A 23436-nucleotide genomic window follows, 5' to 3' on the forward strand; every position below is an offset into this window, starting at 1 on the left:
ACTCTGACTAGTTGTTTATTTGTTTAATGGATCTTGTATATTTAAATATGTAAGTGCTCGGAGCCAGAAGAAATCCAATAAAGCCAATAAAGCCTTTTTAGATTAGGATTCTAAAGCACCAAAATAGATAAATAGATTTTTTTTTTTAAAGAATAGATTCTAAAAATAGAAAATAGATTTTTTTTTAAGAAATAGATTCTAAAAGGTTTGTTGTACAACAAAAGGTTATTTCCAGGAATCACAAAAAAATCTCTACCTACCTGTATTGCCCATACAGGAACTCTCCTATTCACCCAAAATATTAGCTCCTTCAAAAAACACAGCACGAGAAACAAACAGATAAGAAAATTAGAGAAAATTTTCAAGAACAAACTTTAATTAGTTAATAAGTTTGATTTGTAATAATATCTAAGTGCAGACAGGTCTCACCAGTTTATTTGTGTGGGATCTGCAGTCAGGTTTGTTGTGTAGTTGCCACAGGTTTTGTTGCAAAGGGCATCTGTGATGTTTGTGCAGTGTTTCCTATAATCATGATAACAGGCAGTTAGTACATAACAGACATAGAATTGAAAGGCATGAGGGTTGAAACACTGAGGGATCATGCCTGCTGGCTCTGACATAAACGACAGCATGAGATGGCCTCTCTCGTTTGATTGCTGCTAGTAGGGCACCCTCTCCTCTCCCAGCATGCTTGCACACAAGTGCACACTGCTCTCTCTTCCTGTCACTTACTAACTCACACACACTGTCCCTGTATGTTTTTTTGTGCCTGGTATTAAAAGCGACTCTAATGGACACTTCAGAATGAGGAGTCTAGGCTGATCCCAAGAGTTGCTTTCAAGCTATTTAAACAGTGGTTTTGAGACATACTATAATGGGTTTTGTTTCGGTGTGCTGCTGTTGTCATGTCACAGAAGAGCTGAAGTAAAGTCACTATACAGCTAGTTAAGGTCCTCTGAGATGACTGGACAAGCACCGCTTCGAAACTGCTGATATTTTGTGTGACATGTTGCGAGAGGTTTTATTCATATCATTATGCTGTTCTGCATTAATGTTCCAGACCAGAGTATGTGAGTGGAAGTGGAGTTGCCTGATTTTGCTTGGAACAAGGGGGATTTTTATTTTTTCTCATTGCAGAAGAAATGAATACTTCAGTTGCACTACCAAGGACTGAATTGCTCCAATAAAAGCTCTTTTCATGCTGAACTAATCAAAATGACCACAGCTGATCACAAGTCATTTTTAGGAGGGGTTGATTCTTTTTGTATCCTTATTTTTTTTTTTTTTTGACATGTTGGTGTTATATTTTTGAATTGGATGTTATAAGTTGCACTGAGTAAATACAGCTGGATAAAAAAAAAACATGGGGGATGATTCTTTTCTATACCCACCGCTGTTCTATTAAACTTTCTATTCCTCAAAGTATCCTGACAAACTGCATCACAGTATCAACAGAAAAGTTTAAGTTCATAAAATTGATAATAATGAAATTTGTTTCTTGAACTGCAGATCGTCATATTATGGAGGATTTGCTGCTCAACAGATCCTGAGCTTATTGACAAATATCTGATCTTACTTTACTCAGAGCGTGCATGATCGTGTAAACAGAAGTGAAAGTGAACAGCGAGCGCTCATTCAAAAGAGATTTAAATACTCTGCGTATTGATAGATGCTCCCTGATGCGCAAAAATTATGCAATATTAGAATGTTTGCGGGAGCGGGTGGGACTGGACACAAAAATCATGGGAGCGGGCAATAATGGTCAGAAATTCAGTGGGAGCGGGATTAAGAAAACAGTCCCTTGCAGTGCTCTAATACAAAAATGCACACAATCATTGGCGACTGTAGAAAGTAAAAGCCGAATCTCTGACCTTTTGGGCAATTCAGAAATCCCAGCCGGAGGCATTTTTTAGGTCCAAAAAGAGGACATGATCAGAAAAAAGAGGAAATATGGTCACTCTAACGGCATGGCATCATACAACACAAAGTACCTCACGTGGGAAACACTTAACGTAACACGTAAATGCACGTAACTAATGTAAATCAAGCAAGCTAGTATGCATAGGCCACGAAGTGTTGACGAAATAACACATTAGCAGACCAGAGGGAATAATATGGAATTTTTTCCAGAAAAGGACCTGTGTCAGTGTATGTTCATTTTCAAAAACTTTCCAGGGCCTTGAAATTTTTTTTTTCAGATTCACAAATTTTCAAGGATTTCAAGGACCCGTGGGAACCTTATCTGAAGGATCATGTACAGTAACACTAAAAACTGCAGTAATGATGCTGAAAATTCAGCTTTGCCATCACAGGAATAAATGATAATAGAACATATAATAAAATAGAAAACATTTAAAATTCTAATAAAGTTTTATAATATTACTTTTTTATTGTAAGAAATGCAACATAAGGGACTAAAAAAATCTACTAACCCCAAACTTTTGTATGGTAATGTATACAGTATATGAGGATGAAAAAATGATGACAGAATTTTCATTTCATATTTATCCCTTTAAATATCATGCTTACTCACCGTGCACATGTGACCTGGTTAGTTGGATCATCTAGTGAGACTCTGATTATATAGAGGAGGCATGTTAACAACTTCAAGGAGAGGTTGAAGAGGCGTATTCTGAGACCTGTAATACAGTAAATTATGAAGTGGAGCTTCATACCAACATCTAGAAAAAACATCTGGAAAATGTATTATAAATAATTCAGCAGTCTGGCAATCCCGTTTACAGTACCATCATAAATCCACACAAACAGTTAAAACAAAGTCACATTCGCTGTTACGATGATTTAGCCAGTAATAGGCCACAGAAAAGACAAAAATATGGAGGCATTGTACATGTGGGCATATACTGATACTGAGATCCATAAAATCTTGATTATTGTTTATGCTTGTTAGAAGGGATTTTGCTTTGTAAAAAAAATACTAATAATAAAATTAGTTGTAAATGGCTCAAAGGGTCAAAAGATTTTACTTACTTGACCTTTGGTTTTTGATGAAGAAGAGCTTCAACCTCTCCTTGAATGTGTTTTCATTTACATAAAATTCAACCTGCACCCTGTGGAAAGGAAATAAAATTATGCTTAAAATATTTATTTTTTAAAACGTATTTTATGTGCAGCGGTCGTAAATGATTGTATGATACAGTTACCCCCAAAATATTTTGTCACTTAATCACACTTTATTATGATAACGCAATGATAATCATACATTTAAAAATTTCACACAATTATTTTTTTTTAATATTCATTCAAAATATATTGTGCATTGTATTATGCAACATTCACAAAGCAATTCCATAATGCACCGTTGCATTGAATGCTCATTGTAAAGCATGTCCATACCTCATATCTTTGGTGAAAAACTATTAACAGCACCATACAAAACTTCAAGCAGCTAAAACTGTCTAGAGTGTAAATAACTTCTTTTAATCTCCAAATCCATCTTTAAGATATACAAGAGCGTTTCAAATCTTTTAGGACATCTGACGGTTACACTCTTTTAGGACATCTATATAATGAACAATTATATTGCACACAGTATCTCTGAATCTAGCACAAACATACACGGTAGCTTCACAAATCTGCAGTGTCTCCACCCACACAATGCTCCAAAATAATGAGGAATCACTTTAATGCTCATCATGCATGTCACTAGTGAGATGCTTCTGGGTGAATCTCAGGAAAAACAAAAAATCAAAAGAGATTAATTTTGCATACAGACAATAATAAAAAAAATATATTTGTTGTAATGTTGCAATAAAACCATTCTGTCCAGATACATTATTTATTTATTAAAACCATTTTTTTATTACAGTAGGCTGCAGAGAATAGGAGTGTGTACTTAGTGCTGTATGTGATTTCAGCCATTTTGTTAATTTATGTTATTTTGTTTCTGTCTGTCATCCAACCACACTCAATCCAAAACCCCTGTCTTTAATACATCAGAAACCCTGATGCCAGGAATCGCACACACAAAACACAGCATCTAATATCGGAGCATTTTAGCCTGTTTCCTCACTACACACTGTAAAAAATCCAACTCACAAAAAGTTAGATTAATGATTATATTTTAGTTAACTGGACAATTAAATGCAAAAATGTTGGCTTAACTAGGGAAAAGACGTTGGTTCAACAATCGTTGGACCAATTGTAAATTCGATTTGTAAATGCAAGTTAACAAGCATACAAGTTGGGTTGGAGGTTGGAGCATGCGCACTGTAACGACCACGAAATTGGCGCATGTGCAATGAAGCGCGCCAACACCGAACAGACTGGACAGACGAAGGAGCCTTACTCTAACTGTGGTGGATACGGTGAATAAGCTAAAGTCCCAAAAAGTCAGCGTGTTCCTTTACTTTCACTTAAATTGCTCATTTTGTAAAATGTTTCATGTTAACAATTTAAAATGTTAAACATAGAACATTTAAAGTATTTAGGACCAGTTGAATGAGATAACACTTTGAATGTTTTTTTTTTCTTCTGCCTACTCACTTAATTACTTTTTTAAGAATAAGTATGGCTAAAGTATTGAACATTGTTTGTTTTTTTCCATTACCAATGTGTTGCTGCTGGTTTGAAATAAAACCTGGATCAAAATATCAAGCATGTAGTAGTTTTTTTTAACCTTGTGATGTTGTTTACAAACACATTTTTAGTCAACTAAACGTACTTTATTAAGTCAAGTGAAAATAACATTAAAAGTTGAAATTTTATAATTTTCTACATTTTTTAACTATAAAAACTCAATCGGCTGAACAAAAGATCTTAAGTTGGGAGACGTGACCTTACTCAGTGAATTGAGTTAAGTGAACTACTTTGTTTAAAAGCTGAGTAAACTCAAAAAAGCTGTGCAGCAAGTTGCCTTGTAATTTTAAGTTATGTCACCTTTTCTTTTTCTACAGTGCACTACTTGCATTTATTTGATCAAAAACACAGTAAAACATTAATATTGTGAAATATTACTACAATTTAAAATAACTGTTTACTATTTTAATATGTTTTAAAATGTATTTCGGTGATATATCATAATTATTCCAAACTTTTGACCCGGAGTGTATATAGTATGCAAAAACCACTACAACAAAAAAGTAGTGTGTATATCCAAATACCCAGTACTCACAAAACACAAGGTGAAAAAATTACCACTGCTTTCAACAATATTCTGTAATATACATGACATGCACACATTTGACAGTATGTGATTTCAGACACAGTAATGATTCGCAGTAGAGAGCGAATATACAGCATTCACGACTGTCACAGAGATGTGCAGGACACCTACTGGTATTTCTGTCATATCTGTCATGCATAGAGAATTGTCTTAAATAGAAATAAACACACACACTCACACAGACATACGTGCGTGCACACACACACACACACACACACACACACACACACACACACACACACACACACACACGTTTACTTAGCAATCTAAATGGGGACAATCCATAGGTGTAATGATTTTATACTGTACAAACTGTATTTTCTATCACCCTACACCAACCCTACACCTACAGTAAACCTATCCCTTACAGAAAACTTTCAGCATTTTTACAATTTAAAAAAACCTTTGTTTACTTTATTTTTAAACCACTTTTACAAATGAGGATGTCCCCAAAGGGAGGTTTTTGGAGATTTTGTCAGGTTTAGCTCACTTTTTGGTACAATTTTGTCCCCAAAATATGGTTAAGCAAGTACACACACACACACACACACACACACACCTTTAATAATTTAATAATTGATTTTGGGACAAAATATAATATAGAAATAAATACCTTTTGGCAAAACCTTTTTATATTTTCTATATAACCACCATTGCTTCTAATTACTTCACTATTGCACATTTCTTGGTGATAGGGCATATTATATCTTAAGCTTGTATAATACATTGTCCATTGAAATCTTTGTGGTGGGATTCACTATGGGAATCTTAATACTGAGTATGTTTGCTATTTGTGATGTCACATGGATTATAATAATGGTAGGCTAGAGCATCCCAAAGCCCTTTACATTTGTCAAGGGCATGACATGATGTATATTGCAGGCAGTAATTATGAGCACCATATCCAGCAGAGAAAGAGAGAGATCCTAGAGAACAGCCATTGTTTCCTGCTTCCACTGCTCTGTCTCCATGTCTCCATGGCAATGATGGTGAAACACATAAGCTAGATGCTTACTGTTTTGTTGAAGTAATATATATATATATATATATATATATATATATATATATATATATATATATATATATATATATATATAAAATATCATAAAACAATGACCGATCTAATGCATTAGAAAAAAAACAAAACAAAAAACAATACCAGCTTCTTGAAATAGTACTAGACTGAATTTACGCAGCCCACATATACGCAAAAATGGATCAACAGACACACAATCACCCACACACTCGAAACTTGTCCACAAGTCTTCACTGTACCAGAAATAATTGCTCTGCCTTACTGTCAAACTGTTTCTCACATTAGAAAAGACTGAAGTTATAATTGCAAGGAAATCCATAACACTTTGTGCCAACATGGAACAATAGGGCTGATCAATAATAGCTGAAGTGATAGTAATTTAGTCTCTGTAAATATCTTTATTCTTTTGATTTGAACAACCCAAATTGTACCTTCAATCCACCCACGTACGCTAGCTCTCCAAATGACAGATTTTGTGTTAGCTCTATTTATAGTGTGAGAAGCATAAATATTGAAGACTCAGAGCCTGTGTGCTCATGTCAGCCTACTTTACAGAGCATTCCAAGGGAAATATCACTGAAAGTTTGAATGGGGACATTCACATTGTTTTGTAAATCAAGAGTTTTCTTAGTATTGGGGTAAGAAAATCAAAAGATTCAGTTTATAAGTGTGTGTGTGTGTAGTTGCACAATATAGTTCAACATGTTCTCTGAGTGCTTTTTCTCATTTAGTAGCATTATAAACACAGAACAGCTAATTGCAGAAAATTTGATTTAGCATCTTGGAGAGTTTTGGCATGCTACTTACACCACTGGCTTGATTGTTTGGATCTTGGGGCTCTATATTTTGTGTACAAATAATATATAAATTTAAGTGAATTTGAACCCTATACTGTACATAGCAAACAGAAAAGTACATAATGTGTGACAATCCAGAAGTCAACAATTGATTCCCGCATATGAAACAAGATATATAACTACAGAAATAAGGGTTGCACTTATTTTACAGTATGTACTTACCTACACTGTTAGAGTTTTTTTTTTTTTTTTTTTTTTTGCAGTAAATTACTGTAAATGGCATAAAAATACCTATAATGCAGTGCATATTACAGTAGTTAACCATATAACATATATATGGTAGTTTACTGGGCTTTTGTTGCTGTAAGTAATTGTAAAATTACATCAAAGTCTAACAGTGTAAGAAAGAGTAATATAAGGTAACTCCCAATGACACCCCAACACAATATAAAAGAGTATAACATAACATTTGGACAAAGGAATAGTTCACCCCAAAAATATGAACACTGACATTGTTGACCCTTTAGCTCTCAAACCTCATGTAGTAACAACATATTTAATATATTTGATTAAATTATTTTTGGGCCTTAGGTTTCCAGAATTTTCTTTTCTTTTTTTGTTGTTGTTGTTGAAATATTTTATCTTAAACATAGGCCTATATCAAATTATCTTGTCTGTAAAGTGCTACATGACTTTCAGAGGTTGGAGATGTGTTGTGTAACAAATGCACTCTAATAGAGCACCGACAGTACAGCATGCCCTCATTTGAATCTCCTTCTTTTTATGGGTCAAAGAGCAACTCACAACTCACTACAGAAATTTCAATATGTCCACATTCAGCAATGAAATATAGTGCAAACTTGCAATGTCACCAAAAACAACAACCACATTTAAATAATCATAATTTGAGGCAGAAAGACGTTTGAGACAGGAAGCCTAAAACTAGATAATATGACGTATGCAGCCTGTATTCTAACCACAATCAAGACAAGCACTTGCACAACATCCGCCTAACTCAAAAGCTGTTTCACCAGGGCAACAAGTCAGAGTCTGGTAAAGGAGCTATTCTACTCTGGTCTTGACTACTGCAATTCTTGTTTTTTTCACTGTCCTCAGACTCAAATGGTCGAATTAAATTCCCCTACAAGTTAACCCTTTTACATAAATGTTTTTTTGTTTGTTTGTTTGTTTTGTTTTTTTGTTGTTGTTGAGAATCATATTTGATACATCAGGCATTTATGGCTCATTTAGTACGATATAGGAGAATATGGAGCTCACACTCAAATAGGAAAAAAAGACCTCAATCATGCAATTCAGTCTAGTTTCTGATATTTACTGTATATGGCCAGAAAGTAAACTCTGATAGCCTACTGATAATTTAAAGTAATATCTTTATAACAGTATAGCAAACTACTTACATAAAATGCAATCCCAATAATGTCTTGACAAGATGATCTGTAAATATTCTTCTGATCAAAGCTCTGTAGTTTTAATTGTGAGGGAAGAACATATAATGCAATGCTAAGATGACTGACAGCTGTTCAAATAAGCATCAAAAAAGCCTAATGTGTAATATTTAATACTCACAATTGAATTTTTTTTCTAAAAAAAAAACAAAACAAAAAAAAACATATGTATGGATAACGTCTCAGGTTACACATGTATGGTTCCCTGAGAAGGGATCGAGACACTGTGTCCTCTAGAGGTCGCTATGGACAACGTCTTCAGCGTGACCGGTGTCTGAAATAAACATCTTAACATGGCAGTTACATTGGCCGGAGACAGCCTATGACGTCACTACCAGCGCAACCACAGTAAAAAAGGGTGACGATAGATACAGTAGAACACATCATCTGCTTTACTGGCAAGAAAACCTGATACGTTCCCCTTCCAAAGGAACTTGAACTGTGTCCTCTAGCGGTCGCTATGGGGAATGAAATACCCACGCCGCCATGCTGAGGGAAGTGCATGCCAAGAACCAAGGTGAGCACTAAGTACCAACTCTGCTGAATCAAGGGAGTTGCCCCTTGGACGCCTCAAGCAGCTGTCAGTGAAGATATCCCCTTTGGCCAAAGGCTTGAGCTACATGCCCAAACTAACTACCTGTTAAGGGCTTAGGCAGAGAAAGCCTGGCCCCACGGTGGAGTTCAAAGGCTTAGAATCAGACAACAGTGTGATTCTTTTAACGGGATACGACCAGGCATCTAGGGTCACCAGACCCTGACCTGTCACCTAGGAGAATAAAACACCAACCCTTACTCTCCCAGGGAGGCTTCAAAGATAGCCAATCTACCCATATGCTGGAAGCAGAGTCTCAGAACACTTAAGACTGCAAGGGATGCCTTCATTGTACCTGAGATGGAAATTTCCCATTCTCTTAAGATTGGAACCATAGTAATCATTAAAGATAAACATTTAGAGAGGGGCCCAATGTAAGAACCAGGGCCTGACCAACTCTGAGAAAGGGATATGGAGCCTGTCGTGTGTAACCCTTACCAAAATGGATTTTAGAAAGTGCTGGATGCATGGCATGCACACTTACCATAGACATGGATTTCAGGAAGCACTTAGTGCCATTATAGAGGCCATGAAAAAGGACTAGCCTTACTTGTGGCGCTCCAGGGGCAGGAGTACTCGACTCTCAAACATGAGAGAGGAACTCAGATGCTCACCCTGGGAGTAGCGCACTCATAGGCAACCCTCCAGAGTGAGGGAGCACTGCTGAACTCAACCATAAGCCTCACGGAGCTCCAGGGAGCAGAGGACTCAACTCTTAGAAATGAGAGGGGAACTCAAACACTCACCTTGGGAGCAGCGTGCTCATAAGCGACCCTCTAGAGTGAGGGGAGGGTATGGTCTAACAACCTGGATAGACTGCGCCCAGAACTCCAGGAGCATAGTCCTTGGTTCTCGGATCGAGAAGAGAACTCCATCTCCAAGCTCCATCTGGGAGCGGCAGGCTCATCAGTGACCCTTTCGCCGTGAGAGGAGCACCACCAAACTCATACAGGCAGCCTTGACTGCATGTAGAGCTCTGGGAGCGGACTCCTAGCCTCTCAGATTGAAAAGAAAAATCACATAATTGCTCTGGGAGCAGCAGACATAAGAAAAATCCTCCCGAAGTGAGGAGAGCACTGCTAAGCTTGACCATAAGCAGCATCTATTTACAGAGCCCTGACACCGGACTCCTTCACACTGTCAAACCCATACCTCAGTATAGGGAGAGTGAGGGTCTTACACCGCTAGGCCTAAAGGAGCCTGCTGAAGAAGTTTGAGACAGCAGTGCCTAGCATCACCCTACTTTAGAGGGGAGCAGCACTAGCTTGACCATAATAACAATATTGGACCGGAAGCCATTCATGCACATGATTAGAGCTCCTCAGAGCAAGCACTCTTACATAGACCTTCAGAATGAAGTGCGCAGAAGCCCCTCGGGGCAAGGATCATCTCATGGATACCCTGTTCTTGCCAGGGTGGCCTCTCAAAGCCAAGAATCCAGCAAGGCTGTCAGGGAGCAGGACACGGTAACAGTCCTCGGCTGTCGTCTTACTCAACCTAAAGGCTACCCCCTTAAGGAGTCCTGTGAAACTCTTGAGCTTACAGCACTAACCTGGGACCTTAATCACCAAGATGGCTCCTAGAAGGAGCCTAACACCTCAGTGTCAGGGTTCTCCAAAATAAACAGGGAGTCCTAATAAAACAGGCCTAACAATCTGCTAACAGGTTCCTGACCAGAAGTGCCTGCAGGTAGCCCATGGGAGGGGTACAGTCAAGACCTTGCTTCTAGAGAGCAGAATGCTCAACCGCATCTACTCGTGGGTGAGGAACCTGGCCACGGAGAACCCATGGGTCACCAGAGTGCTGCAAAAGGAGGCTAGTTACATACACACAAGAAACTAGCAATAAAAGGTAATGAAATGTATCTTACTCACCCACAGTCATTCCAGTGCACAGTCTCAGTGCTTGCAGATATCCTTCTGAAATCCCAGTTTGGGTCCAGACCATCAGTAATCAGTTCTATATGAAATAGAAATAGCCAAACACATCATCGGTCCAGAATAGGGACTATAATGCATGGATGCTCCTACTTAACCTCGATTAGGGGAAGGGGTTGGTGTTAGGGGGAATTAGGAAGAGGAAGACAAGGGTAGATGTTAATACCCTCAGAAGGAAGCAAGTACATTAGTACATTACCACCTCATCTGGATCACGTCCCTCAGGTCTTTCCTCATACCTCTTGACCCACGCCTCCGGTTAGCCCCACGCGAAAGTGGGGGAGAATTAAACCGGCGCATCGAGGAGAAAGCTTTTCTCTTTCACCCGGATGTCAGCCAGATTCACCCACAGGTGTCTCTCCATTACCAATATTCCACCATAGACCTGCCAATGGCAGTGGCGGTCTGTTTAGTGGTGCGGAGGGCGAGATCTGTGGTGTGATGCAGCTCAGCAACCTCATCAGGGGTAAGACCCTGACCCTTATCCAGGTCTTTCAGCAGATAAACCTGATGTTTCTTGAATACCACCAAATTACAAAGAGAAACCCCAAACAGAACACACTCCTCGTACACCTTAAGAGTGAGCCTTAAGAAAAGATGTTTCTCCCATTGAGAGATAGCAGGCTAGAATCTTTTCAATAGGAGGCATCCTCTCATATCCGTGGTTGTGCATCCCCTCAATATTGGCATAGTTAGAATGCTGGAATCTGTGGATGCACGAAGGAAACATTTCTCCAACCCTTCTCAATCTCCACATAGAGATCGGGAAGGAATGGAAGGCTCACTTGAGCTGGAGAGCTATAATCAGAGAGGTATCGTTTGTCCAAACGGCCCTAAAAAGTTTCCTCCCTGACCCGCTTCCATGGCAAGGCTCGACTTGAGTTCCATAACCTCCAACAGCTCAGTGTACACAGGGCAGAAGGGTTGAGAGGACCCCATGAACTCATTCTCCTCCATGTTTCAGCAGCGGCAGGTCCTGAGCCACTAGGAACCAGTAGCTGTTTCCCACCCCTCGAGAAGAGAGTCAAACAAAAGTGGAGCTTTTTCATTGAAAAACACTCACAAAGCATGAAGGTTGCCCCTCGAAGACATTGCGTGCGTTTTCTTCGCCCAAGACGAAAAGATTGTGTGTGTCATCAGGTGTCAAATAATGAGGGACACAGATCTGCACACTTTTTAAATGTCTTACTAGTGCTTGACATATTAAAGCAAAAAGAACAGCGTTCTTACCAGAATGCACACTTCAAACAAAACAGTCCCTGAAGACGAAGAAGAGGAAGACGTGTTCTATCAGTGCCCTTTTATACTGTGGTCGCGCTGGTAGTGACATCATAGGCTGTCACCGGCCAATATTGGGACAGGTAGCAATAAGAGGCCGGAAAAGTTAAATGTACATATAAGGAACAGCTGGAGGACCAATTTGCAACTTATTAGGTCAATTGGCAACAAGATTGGGCATAAAAAGAGCCTCTCATAGTGGCAGTGTCTCTCAGAAGTCAAGATGGGCAGAGGATCACCAATTCCCCCAATGCTGCGGCGAAAAATAGTGGAGCAATATCAGAAAGGAGTTTCTCAGAGAAAAATTGCAAAGAGTTTGAAGTTATCATCATCTACAGTGCATAATATCATCCAAAGATTCAGAGAATCCGGAACAATCTCTGTGTGTAAGGGTCAAGGCCGGCAAACCACACTGGATGCCTGTGATCTTCGGGCCCTTAGACGGCACTGCATCACATACAGGAATGCTACTGTAATGGAAATCACAACATGGGCTCAGGAATACTTCCAGAAAACATTGTTGGTGAACACAATCCACCGTGCCGTTCGCTGTTGCCTATAGGTCAAAAAAGAAGCCATATCTAAACATGATCCAGGAGTGCAGGCATTTTCTCTGGGCCAAGGCTCATTTAAAATGGACTTTGGCAAAGTGGAAAACTGTTCTGTGGTCAGACGAATCAAAATTTGAAGTTCTTTTTGGAAAACTGGGACGCCATTTCATCCGGACTAAAGAGGACAAGGACAAAACAAGTTGTTATCAGCGCTCAGTTCAGAAGCCCGCATCTCTGATGTTATGGGGTTGCATGAGTGCGTGTGGCATGGGCAACTTACACATCTGGAAAGGCAACATCAATGCTGAAAGGTATATCCAAGTTCTAGAAAAACATATGCTCCCATCCAGACGTCGTCTCTTTCAGGGAAGACCTTGCATTTTCCAACATGACAATGCCAGACCACATACTGCATCAATTACAACATCATAGCTGCGTAGAAGAAGGATCCGGATACTGAAATGGCCAGCTTGCAGTCCAGATCTTTCACCCATAGAAAACATTTGGCGCATCATAAAGAGAAAGATGCGACAAAGAAGACCTACAGTAAGACAGTTGAGCAACTAGAAGCCTGTATTAGACAAGAATGGGACAACATTCCTATTCCTAAACTTGAGCAACTTGTCTCCTCAGTCCCCAGACGTTTGCAGACCGTTACAAAAAGAAGAGGGGATGCCACACAGTGGTAAACATGGCCTTGTCCCAACTTTTTTGAGGTGTTGATGCCATAAAATTTAAAATCAACTTATTTTTCCCTTAAAATGATACATTTTCTCAGTTTAAACATTTGATATGTCATCTATGTTGTATTCTGAATAAAATATTGAAATTTGAAACTTCCACATCATTGCAATCTGTTTTTATTCACAATTTGTACAGTGTCCCAACTTTTTTGGAATTGGGTTTGTATGATACAGTAGGCTTTGTGGAGTTAAAATAGAAAAATCTCTCCTAAACTCACAGGAGCAAGACTTTCCTCTTTTATCAGTCTTGGACTATTCTTTTATTTTTACTAGGTTTTATTGAACAGTTTATATTTGGTTTATTTGTATATTCTTAGTATGTACTGGAAGCTTTTATTTGCATCTATCACAGTCTCATTTGTGCAGCTAAAGAGATCACACTGAAAAACAGAGTCTGCTAAATATAAATGAGTCACGACTCTCCAGTCTAAACATAGGTGACGATACCTAATAAGACAGATTACACGCACAACGGAAAACTAGACGGTACCACGCTTCCGCTCTGACTTACTGTGCATTGGTTGAATCCATACTGTACTCCTCTGTGTACCTGGACAGAGCAGACATAGGTGACACAACAGAGGAGAGAGTTTTCAATAAAGGACATGCAAATTACAAACATGCAAAAACATTCTGAAAAAAATCTGGGTTGACCACAGTCCTTCTGAAGAGCACTCAAAGGAACATTAGACACACAGCTTTGTCAAATTTGTGTCATTGTGCTGTGACACACTGAATTTTTACAATGTGACATTTGAAGTGCCATTTGAAAGCTTTGAGCACTGAGCTGCAAACCAAAGGAAGATGGAGAGGGTTGCTCTGTGTGGCCATTCAGTCGACACAATGGATGGTCATGATGTGGACCACATGGAAGTTAGATGATGACTGCATTATCACAAACAACTTAATTTGTTAATTTAACTTTTCATAAATTATGTGCCTTTAATGATTGATGTTCAAGAAAACTGCACCAAATATTGGTATGTACAATTGTCAAATAGGACCAATTGTAAAACAATAAAAAAGGCAACTAAATCTTATCATACTAAGCAAGGGAAATGAACATTCCTAAAGGAACAGGCTGAGTGAATATTCATGTCATACGAACTGCATATTCTCTCTGAATTTATGGGCTAAATATTCTCTGTGAATGTACTGCATTACATATTCCCTCTGTGTCGTGTGGTGAGCAGTGCAGTATTTCAGCCCAACAACCACAGGGCCACAGTGAATTGTTTATTACGTTGTTATATCTCACTTGCACAAACAATACAGTGTAGCTGATCAATTTTGCTGGTAGATATTTATATTAAGAGTCTAAAGGCAGGAGCCTATAACCTTGAATAACCCCAAACCCCAAAAGGCTGCTGTGTACGTTTTCTGATGAGGCATTATCTTTGCGATTAATAAGTATGCAGTGAACACACAATTAAAAAACCTTATGATCTAACTACATAGTTATCTACTTAACTTTTTTCACTATATATATTGGTTCAACACTTTAAATGTATTATTTATTCATTTATTTATTTATTTTTACAGGACTTTACTTGAACTTAAACTTTCAGTAAAATTTGTACCCTTATAATATACACACAAGGAATTCTGGGAATGTCAATCTCTGAGGTTTATCACTGTTGATTATGAGATGACTTACTGTAATTTTAACTGTATTTAACTGTAAAATCATGAAATGTCCCTTTTTAGTCTGCTTGTTAAAATATCTAATCAGCCAATCACATGGCAGCAGCAACTCAATGCATTTAGGCATGTAGACATGATCAAGATTATCTGTTGAAGTTCAAACCAAGCATCAGAATGGGAAAGAAAGGTGATTTTAGTGACCATAAACATGCTGTAGTTGTTGGCATTTCAGAAACTGCTTATCTACTGGGATTTTCATGCACAACCATCTCTAGGGTTTACAGAGAATGGTGCGAAACAGAGAAAATATCCAGTTCTGTGGGCGAAAAAGCCTTGTGGATGCCAGAGGTCAGAAGAGAATGGCCAGACTGGTTCAAGCTGTTACAACCGAGGTATGCTGGAGAGCATCTATGAATGCACAACACGTCAAACCTTGAAGCAGATACAGCAGCAGAGGACCACACCAGGTGGCATAACCAACATGAAAGCATGAATCCATTCAGCCTTGTATCAGTTGTTTTGGCCACTGCCTTTATGCCTTTATGGCCACAGTGCATTCATCTTGTGATGGCTATTCCAGCTTGATAGCGTGCCATGTCACAAATCTCAAATAATTTCAAATTGGTTTCTTAAATATGACAAAGAGATTCTCTATACTCAAATGGCCTCAACAGTCAACAGATCTCATGTAGTTATCATTATCTTTATAATTATTGCTCGTGGGCCTTCACATTACACTGGCCAGTAACATCCATTTATTATGGGTGAAAAAAGGGTGGCAAATCTCTAATATATTCTTATCATTTTTATTTTAATAAAAATATTTGAGGCTTAATGCCATTATTGGCAAATTAGAATAGAGTATTCCAGAGAACTGTCTAATTTCCTGTGCAGGTGACAGAAGTTTAAATCTGTTATTCCAGATCAGTCAATTTTCCACAATGCCTGCATACATTAAATAATCAACAGGCATCAAATCACAAGATGCGGTTTTAAAATCATGATTGGAATAATATCTCAACCTGAATGACTTCCTCTTTTCTGTAACACGCAAAAAGAGGACATTTTAATAATGTACTTGCTGCTCTTTTCCATGCAATTACAGTAAATATGGTCCAGAGCTTTAAATCTTTAAAAAGGACAAAAAAGCTCTATTAAAGTATCATAAGTGGCCCACGCGACTCATGTGCTACAATCAAAGCATTTTATGATGGTTTTGGTCATTTTGGGCTTGACTGTCCTAGTCCTTATTAGGGTTGGGTATCGTTTTAATTTTATTGATTCCGATTCTGATTCTTATAGATTCCTAGTTTCAAATCCAATAAAATAAAAAAATCCAATAAAAAATTAAGTCAAACATTAAGATGTCAAGCGTATTTAGTCTGTCATTTTACAAAGCGTTCTGTTGCAGCTGAATAACATGAGCAAAAAGCAGCTGCCTACAGAACAGCCTACAAGAGAAACTTTTGCCTACAGTTTTAACAAAAAATAAAATACATAAATAAATAAAAAATACCATAGCAAAAACAACTAGACTAATATAAATTTCAAACATTACATTGTAAAAGACAAGTAAACAGTCAGTAATAAAATAGGAACAAGCTAATCAATTAGCAATTGCATAATTAAATACAGCTAAACAAATTTCAGGTACAGAAATTGAAATCAAAAGTTTAAAAACACTGCATAGTTTTATTTTCCTAAATAAACTATATACGTATATTAATCCTCATTAATGTTACAGAAAATATTCAGTCAAGATCAGTGAATGATTTTCTTTTGTTCTTTCATTAACATTAATGACAGGCAGCACATTTATTAGGCTGCTGTCTCTTTAACCGAACGCACGTGGATCTTAAAATGCTGTTGCACGTGTTTTCGTTCTCAACTGTTTACATTCACTTACAACAAAGAACAGCTGTGTTTATGATCACATATTGACGTATTTTTGTGCATATTGATCGGTAAATGTGAAAGAGAAGTCAGTCCCGGCCTGGAACAACCTTTTCTGCAGTGGAAATGCACGGAACGGTTCAAGAAACGGACATAGGACGGGAAATTAGCAAAGACAGTTAAAGCAGTGGACTCTGCTGTATGGATCCCTGAGTCCTTACTATTGCTCCATCTAAGAAACTGTCAGAAATGTAGTCTTCAAATGAATACTTTATGGAACTGCTCCCACTTACATCCCCAGAAAATCAGATAGAAGCCAAATGACCGAACAAAATAAGTGACACAGAGAGACACATACAGTAGGATAATACAGTAGGAGTTGTAGGAATTATTTTAACAGTCTTCCAAAAGCTGAGAGGATGAACCCCACTGCCATCCCGGCAAACACACTCCCATTTTACTGAGTGCTGTGAGCCTGGCTAGGTGGCAGATTTTCAAGCATTTTTTTAGCAATAAAAACACTAAGTTACCACAATATCATCTGGGGCATCTTTATAGATTCACACAACCATTATCCAATTAGTATGTCTAACACTTTGTTCCAAAGTGTCACAAAATGTATGCTTTGATAAAGGTAAAATTATACACTGGATGATTTCTGTCATGTTTTCCAAAATCTGGCAAGCTCTTTTGAAAAACGGAACAATATTTTAAGATCAAGCTGAATCATTTACAGTAGTGCTGCTTAATCTTATTTCTGGAACTCAGTTTCTCTCTCTCTCTCTCTCACACACACACACACACACACACAAAACTGACTTTTCTCTGTTTGGACAGATACTGAAATGTACAATATAAAATATTTATGAATGTACTGGTATAGTTGTACAAATGTATTAGTTATATTTATGTTTATATATATATATATATATATATATATATATATATATATATATATATATATATATATATATATATATATATATATATATATATATATATATATATATATAACCCTCACTATATATAGTATATATATGTGGAGGGCACTATATTCTGCCCAAAACCAAGCCAATGCTTCTTCCACCCTCACTACTTTCAATGGCTGAATGGCCAAGGGGTATGTGGAGATCCCCCCAGTCGAGTGTGCTACTTGTGATGTAGTTGTGCCTGCAGAGTGCTGTCGCCTGGTGGGGTATTCTGCGTCTCCCATCCAAGGCCTGTAAGGTCTCGTCTACGTTTATGGCCAAGGCTTACAGAGCTGCTGGACAGGGCGCTTCCACTTTGCATGCCATGGCCCTCCTACCAGTTTACCTGGCCAAGGCACTCAAACAAATGCACAAGGGTAGTTCTGACACAGGTTTGATGCAAGAGCTGCACACAGTGACAGACCTTGACTTACGAGTGATGAAAGTCACTGTGTGGTCCCTGAGTCAGGTGATGTCCAGGGTGGTCCAGGAATGCCATGTATGGCTGAACCTGGCAGATATGAAGGAGGCCGACAAATACTGTATCTCGACTCCCTGATTTCCCAGACGGGCCTCTTCGGCGACGCAGTCAAGAACTTTGCCCAACAGTTCTCGGCAGCACAAAAGCAGATGGAGGAGATCAAGCACATCCTGTCTCGGTGGCCCACTGCTGTCTCCACCCCACCACCCTCCTGCAGCCCCCACCTCTCCCACCACACCCCCGCAGCAGCAGCCTCCACCCTCCATAGAGCCGCCCGCAGGAGCCCATCTCTGCCCCTGCCAGGCCCTTAAAGCGTCAGTGCATGCGGCGTTCCTGAGACAGGCAACCGAGGGATACAGGATCCTGCTCTTCAGGAGATGGTGATCACACCACTCCTCCTCCAGAGGAAGGCCAGGCAGAAAACATTTTGTTCAGTTTAAGTTCTGCCCCACAGCCAGCAGTACCCAAAATGTAAAAAAAAAGTTCAGTTTCCTCTTTCTCTGGGTCCCAAGAGGGCATGGATGGTAGTGTGCGACCCTGTGTCTCGCCACTCTTGTCCCCCATTCTATCGCCAGTGGGTGGCATTCAATGCATTCATCCTGACGATTATTTTACAGCGATCGACCTGAAGTATGCATACTTTCATGTCTCGATTGTCCATCGGAACAGACCATTACTTTACTTTGCATTTGAGGGACAGGCATATCAGAATTCATGCCTGAATTCGTTCAAAGGCAGGAAAGAGTTTTAGGGGCTCGTGGGGCATATACGTTGCTTCATATGAGACCACTTCAGCATTGGCTTCATGACTGAGTCCCAAGATGGGCATGGTAATGCGACACGCAATGGGTTACAGTCACCCCGTCCTGCCACCAAACATTTAGCCCTTGGTCCGACCTTGCCTTTCTACGGGCAGGGATTTCCGTAGTGCAAGTGTCCAGGCATGTTGTTGTCTCAACAAATGCCCAGTTAGGGTTGTGTTTCTTTCCTGCAGGAAGGGCTGGTGTGAAGGCTGTCTCTCTCTAATCTGAAAGTGTATGTTGCCGCTATTGCTGCACATCACAATGTAGTAGATGGTAAGGCTGTAGGAAAGCACGACCTGATAATCAGGTTTCTTAGTGGTGCGAGGAGGCTAAATCCTCCCAGGCTTCAACTGGTACCCTCTTGGGATCTCTCCTTTGTCCTACTTTGAACCTCTGTAGTCAGTGGAGCTTAAATTCCTGTCTCTAAAGATGGTGTTCCTCACTGCACTGGTTTAGAGGGTAAGGGACCTGCAGGTATTTGCTTGCCATTCCCCTCTACAGACCAGATATCGGCACTAATTTGCTTCATAGGTGAGTTCCCCTCATGGCAAACCCTGTTTGGAGTTTCTCCAGCACCCTTGGCAGTCAGACGTGGCAAAGCATCAGACGCCAGGTCTAGCACTCGTGTGAATGTCCAGGGTCAACCCTTGTGCTTGCCTAGCTGCCCATGTGTTGTGATCTCCCCTTTTGGGTGATCCCACATGTGTATTCTTCCACGGTACGGCTTCCCTCATGAGCCTGTGTCTTTCCCTGGCAGAGCTGCTCTGCCGTCTCTGCTCAGTATTGAACTGGAACTGAGCACCTCTGAAACTTCTGAACATATTTGTGGAACTATTCATTTATTAACAATATATTAAAATAATCTAAAATCAAAATGTTAAAAAATGAATTCAAGATACCAAATCATACTTCTGGTTTTCTATTTGTTTTTCCTAAAGAAAAAAAACAAAATTTAAAGAAAATTAAACAACCACAAAAAAAAAAAAATTCAATTAAATAAATATATATACATATCAAGTTTATAAACATAAAGTTTGAAAACAAGCATCTTTGTCATAATTATAGAAATACCAAAAATATCTAAAAACTACTTACTCACAAAAAGAACATCTCTAGGCTGAAGAAATAGTTTGTGTAAGGAAGGTGCTCAGTTCTGATTTCAGACTGTTGAGTCCCTGCTGTCGGACTGGATGATTTTTTGCTTGTCTTAAGCTACACCTACATACAGTACTAATACAAACCCTGCACTGCACCACAGCATTTCACAGCACCCTCAGAAACATTTCACTCTCGCTGTGAGCTGCTCTGAAGCTCTAGCTCTTTTACAAAGCTGATCTATGTAAAGCTCACAAAGGTAGATGTTGACATATTAATGGACAGTGGCAGATGATACATTTAAATTTTCATTGTATGTAACCAGTGTCAATACCTTCATATTCTGGCTTACAATACACTGTGTAATACACTTATGTAACACTCATTTTTAAGAAATTGTTGACTTGGTATACCAACTGGAAAAAAGTGATACTGTATATGTCAATTTGTCAAACTTAAATGAAGCAGACTGCTCTGATATTGTTTTTGTACAAAGTTTTGCCCACATAGGTCTCTTGTATGACAGCTTGCCAGGATTTTATGAAAAATATAACAGTTATGTAGCACAAATATTTGTCATCTGACACATAAGCATGATGGGCAAATACCTCATCATTTTAACGAGAGCTGACCGAGCAAACAATTTCCTTCTCTTTCACTGCTTGCTGTCTACACTAAGTGCTCAAAAAAGAAATGGAAAGAGCTGACAGTGCCGAGAAATGTCCTTCAGGTATAATCAAAACATGTCACAAAGTGGTCTAAAAGTAGCTTTGAAATCAAGTCAGTGTAGATCATTTAGATTTTTCTCTTTTTTTAATATTTGGATTGTTTAGAATTGTGAAGCAGAGGTGGTTATTTGTGTCATGGTACATTTTGCATTAGTCATCATCAAAAGTGCAGTTTTTCGAAACTGATACTTTTTAAAAAATCTTTTGAAATACCAGTCATCAACTAATTCAGGCACAACTCTGGTAATCAGTATGGTCAAGTGAAGTGTGGGTATCACTTAACACAATTGGCTTTCAACCCATGGTACTTTATAAAAATACCATACAACCAAAGTGTTGTGTATAAACCACATATTGTATGTTTTAAACATATTTGCCAATTTGTCACCATTTTTGCGTGTTGTAGACCATAATGCTTTATGTTGAGGCTCTAAATGAAGTCATCTACAGTGAGCATCACTGCATCAAAGATGTGCCTTTTTTATTTTGTGGCACATTTCTTTTTGTTTGTTTTTTACTATCAAATGTCATCGAAAATGGTTTGTTCAATGGTTAGAAAACAAAATGCGTTGAGTTTAAGCAGCTGAGTATTTCTATCATCTAATAATATGTACAGTATAAAATAAACAAAGGTATTTCCACCCTATCAAGACTCATTCCCACTAAGAACTGTAACTATAAAGATAATGATAGCTATTAATGTCCACACCAATGGATAATAACGTTCTGTTTATAATAAGCACTCAATTCTGTTACAGTTCTGTTGTCTGCGGCTTTGAATGATTGAGATTTTTAAAGTGTTTTCTAATTGGCTGTTAAATGTTTTGTATCGTTCATCAGCTAAAAAACTTAAATTGATTCCAGCAATATTGTTCCTCTATTTTCATAAAATAAGGATGATTATTAAAAAGTGTTTAATAATATAATATGAAAAAAAAGTGTTACGACTTATTAAGTGTTAAGACTTAATAATTTTAAAGTTTGTCAAAATATAATGTCACATCAAGTAAGTGCCAATGCACTTTTTTTTTTTTTTTTTTTTTTTGTAAGCATAGCTTCTTTCCTTACCACAATTACTGGACATGGTGATAGTATGAAAGACAGTTAATTAAGATTCCTATTTATCCTTGTGTAAGCTTGTGCCCTATTTATAGTCTGCTCTTGGCAACTAATGCCAAGAAAGACTTTCCTATTATATAGTGTTGTTAAGGCATCCACTGAGAGATTCAATAGAGAGACAGAGGGATTGACATATTTCCTTCTTCCAAGCCCTGGAGGACTCAAAAGATGTTACATTAACATCATATTTTATTTATACAGCCAATAAAAGTTAATTAAACACTATTGGCCAGCAAAACATTTTACCTTAAGGGGTTCACTACTTTATGGGTTTAGACATCACAACACAAGTCTGAAATTAAAAGCCTCCATCTCCACTGTTTAAAGAGTTTTTAAAAGGTGCTACAAGAGAAATAAGGTCTACTGCATAAGGTAAAATATCATAAACACTTATGAATTTTATTTTTGCCAAACAATATTTCCAGTGATCTTTACATGTGATCTCCAAACCAGAATATACATGCATATATTTAAATATTTTATATTTAGAGCAATTAGACCATATAAAATACATAAATGTTTTTAAAGTGCACTTTAATGACAAAATGAAAAACACACACACACACACACACACAAACATAAGAGTGTTGGGAAACGCAAAGAAGCAACCAAAATACATAACCATAACCATAGTCACTTTACGTTCCTTATAAAAAATATTTTTGACATTTTTACACAACTCTACTGCTCTCCCTTTGCTCATCTCTCATATTCAGCTCAACTGCGAACACAAGTGCCTTTGTGTACCATTATCGCAGTATACAAGGGCAATAGGCTGAATGGGCAGTTGGAGTGGATTACATTAGAGGACATCATTGAACAGATATGAAACCAACTTTGCAGAAAGCTTCAGCTCACATTGAAAAAAAAAACTGCTTTAGAGTGAGATGAGAGCTGGGTGTGGACTGAGAATAAAGAAAATCATTATGAATGATTAATTTGCCTTACCAAAGCCTCAGGTTTCTGTTCACCTTCAGTCAATAATCATAATTGAAATCTATGACAATAAGGTTGTATTATTTTAAACTCGTTAATATAGGTAAACTCATCTGTCAGCTGGATCCAATAACATTCGACAATTAAGACGGGAAAATAAAACATGCATTCAAAAGTACGACTT

At 38.2% G+C, this 23436-nt stretch overlaps 1 protein-coding gene across 9 annotated transcripts in view; it reads right to left on the bottom strand.

Annotated features, from left to right (window-relative positions):
- LOC109062450 (potassium channel subfamily T member 1-like) overlaps nt 1-23436 on the bottom strand; it is a 90674-nt gene that overhangs the window by 32694 nt on the left and 34544 nt on the right. For 8 of the 9 annotated variants that reach the window (XR_006160104.1, XR_006160103.1, XR_006160102.1 and 5 more), the window contains 4 exons: nt 2992-3071; nt 2534-2639; nt 430-522; nt 261-309 (listed from right to left, as the gene is read on the bottom strand). Coding sequence is in view for 1 of the 9 variants with exons in the window: in XM_042756751.1 (XP_042612685.1) it covers nt 261-309; nt 430-522; nt 2534-2639; nt 2992-3071 (328 nt within the window). In the remaining 8 variants the exon portion in view is untranslated. Of the gene's footprint in view, nt 1-260; nt 310-429; nt 523-2533; nt 2640-2991; nt 3072-14096; nt 14136-23436 lie in introns of all 9 variants that reach the window. The other variant, XR_006160108.1, reaches the window with a different exon arrangement.

Source organism: Cyprinus carpio, chromosome A5 (genome assembly GCF_018340385.1).
Source record: "Cyprinus carpio isolate SPL01 chromosome A5, ASM1834038v1, whole genome shotgun sequence".
NCBI lineage: Eukaryota > Metazoa > Chordata > Actinopteri > Cypriniformes > Cyprinidae > Cyprinus > Cyprinus carpio.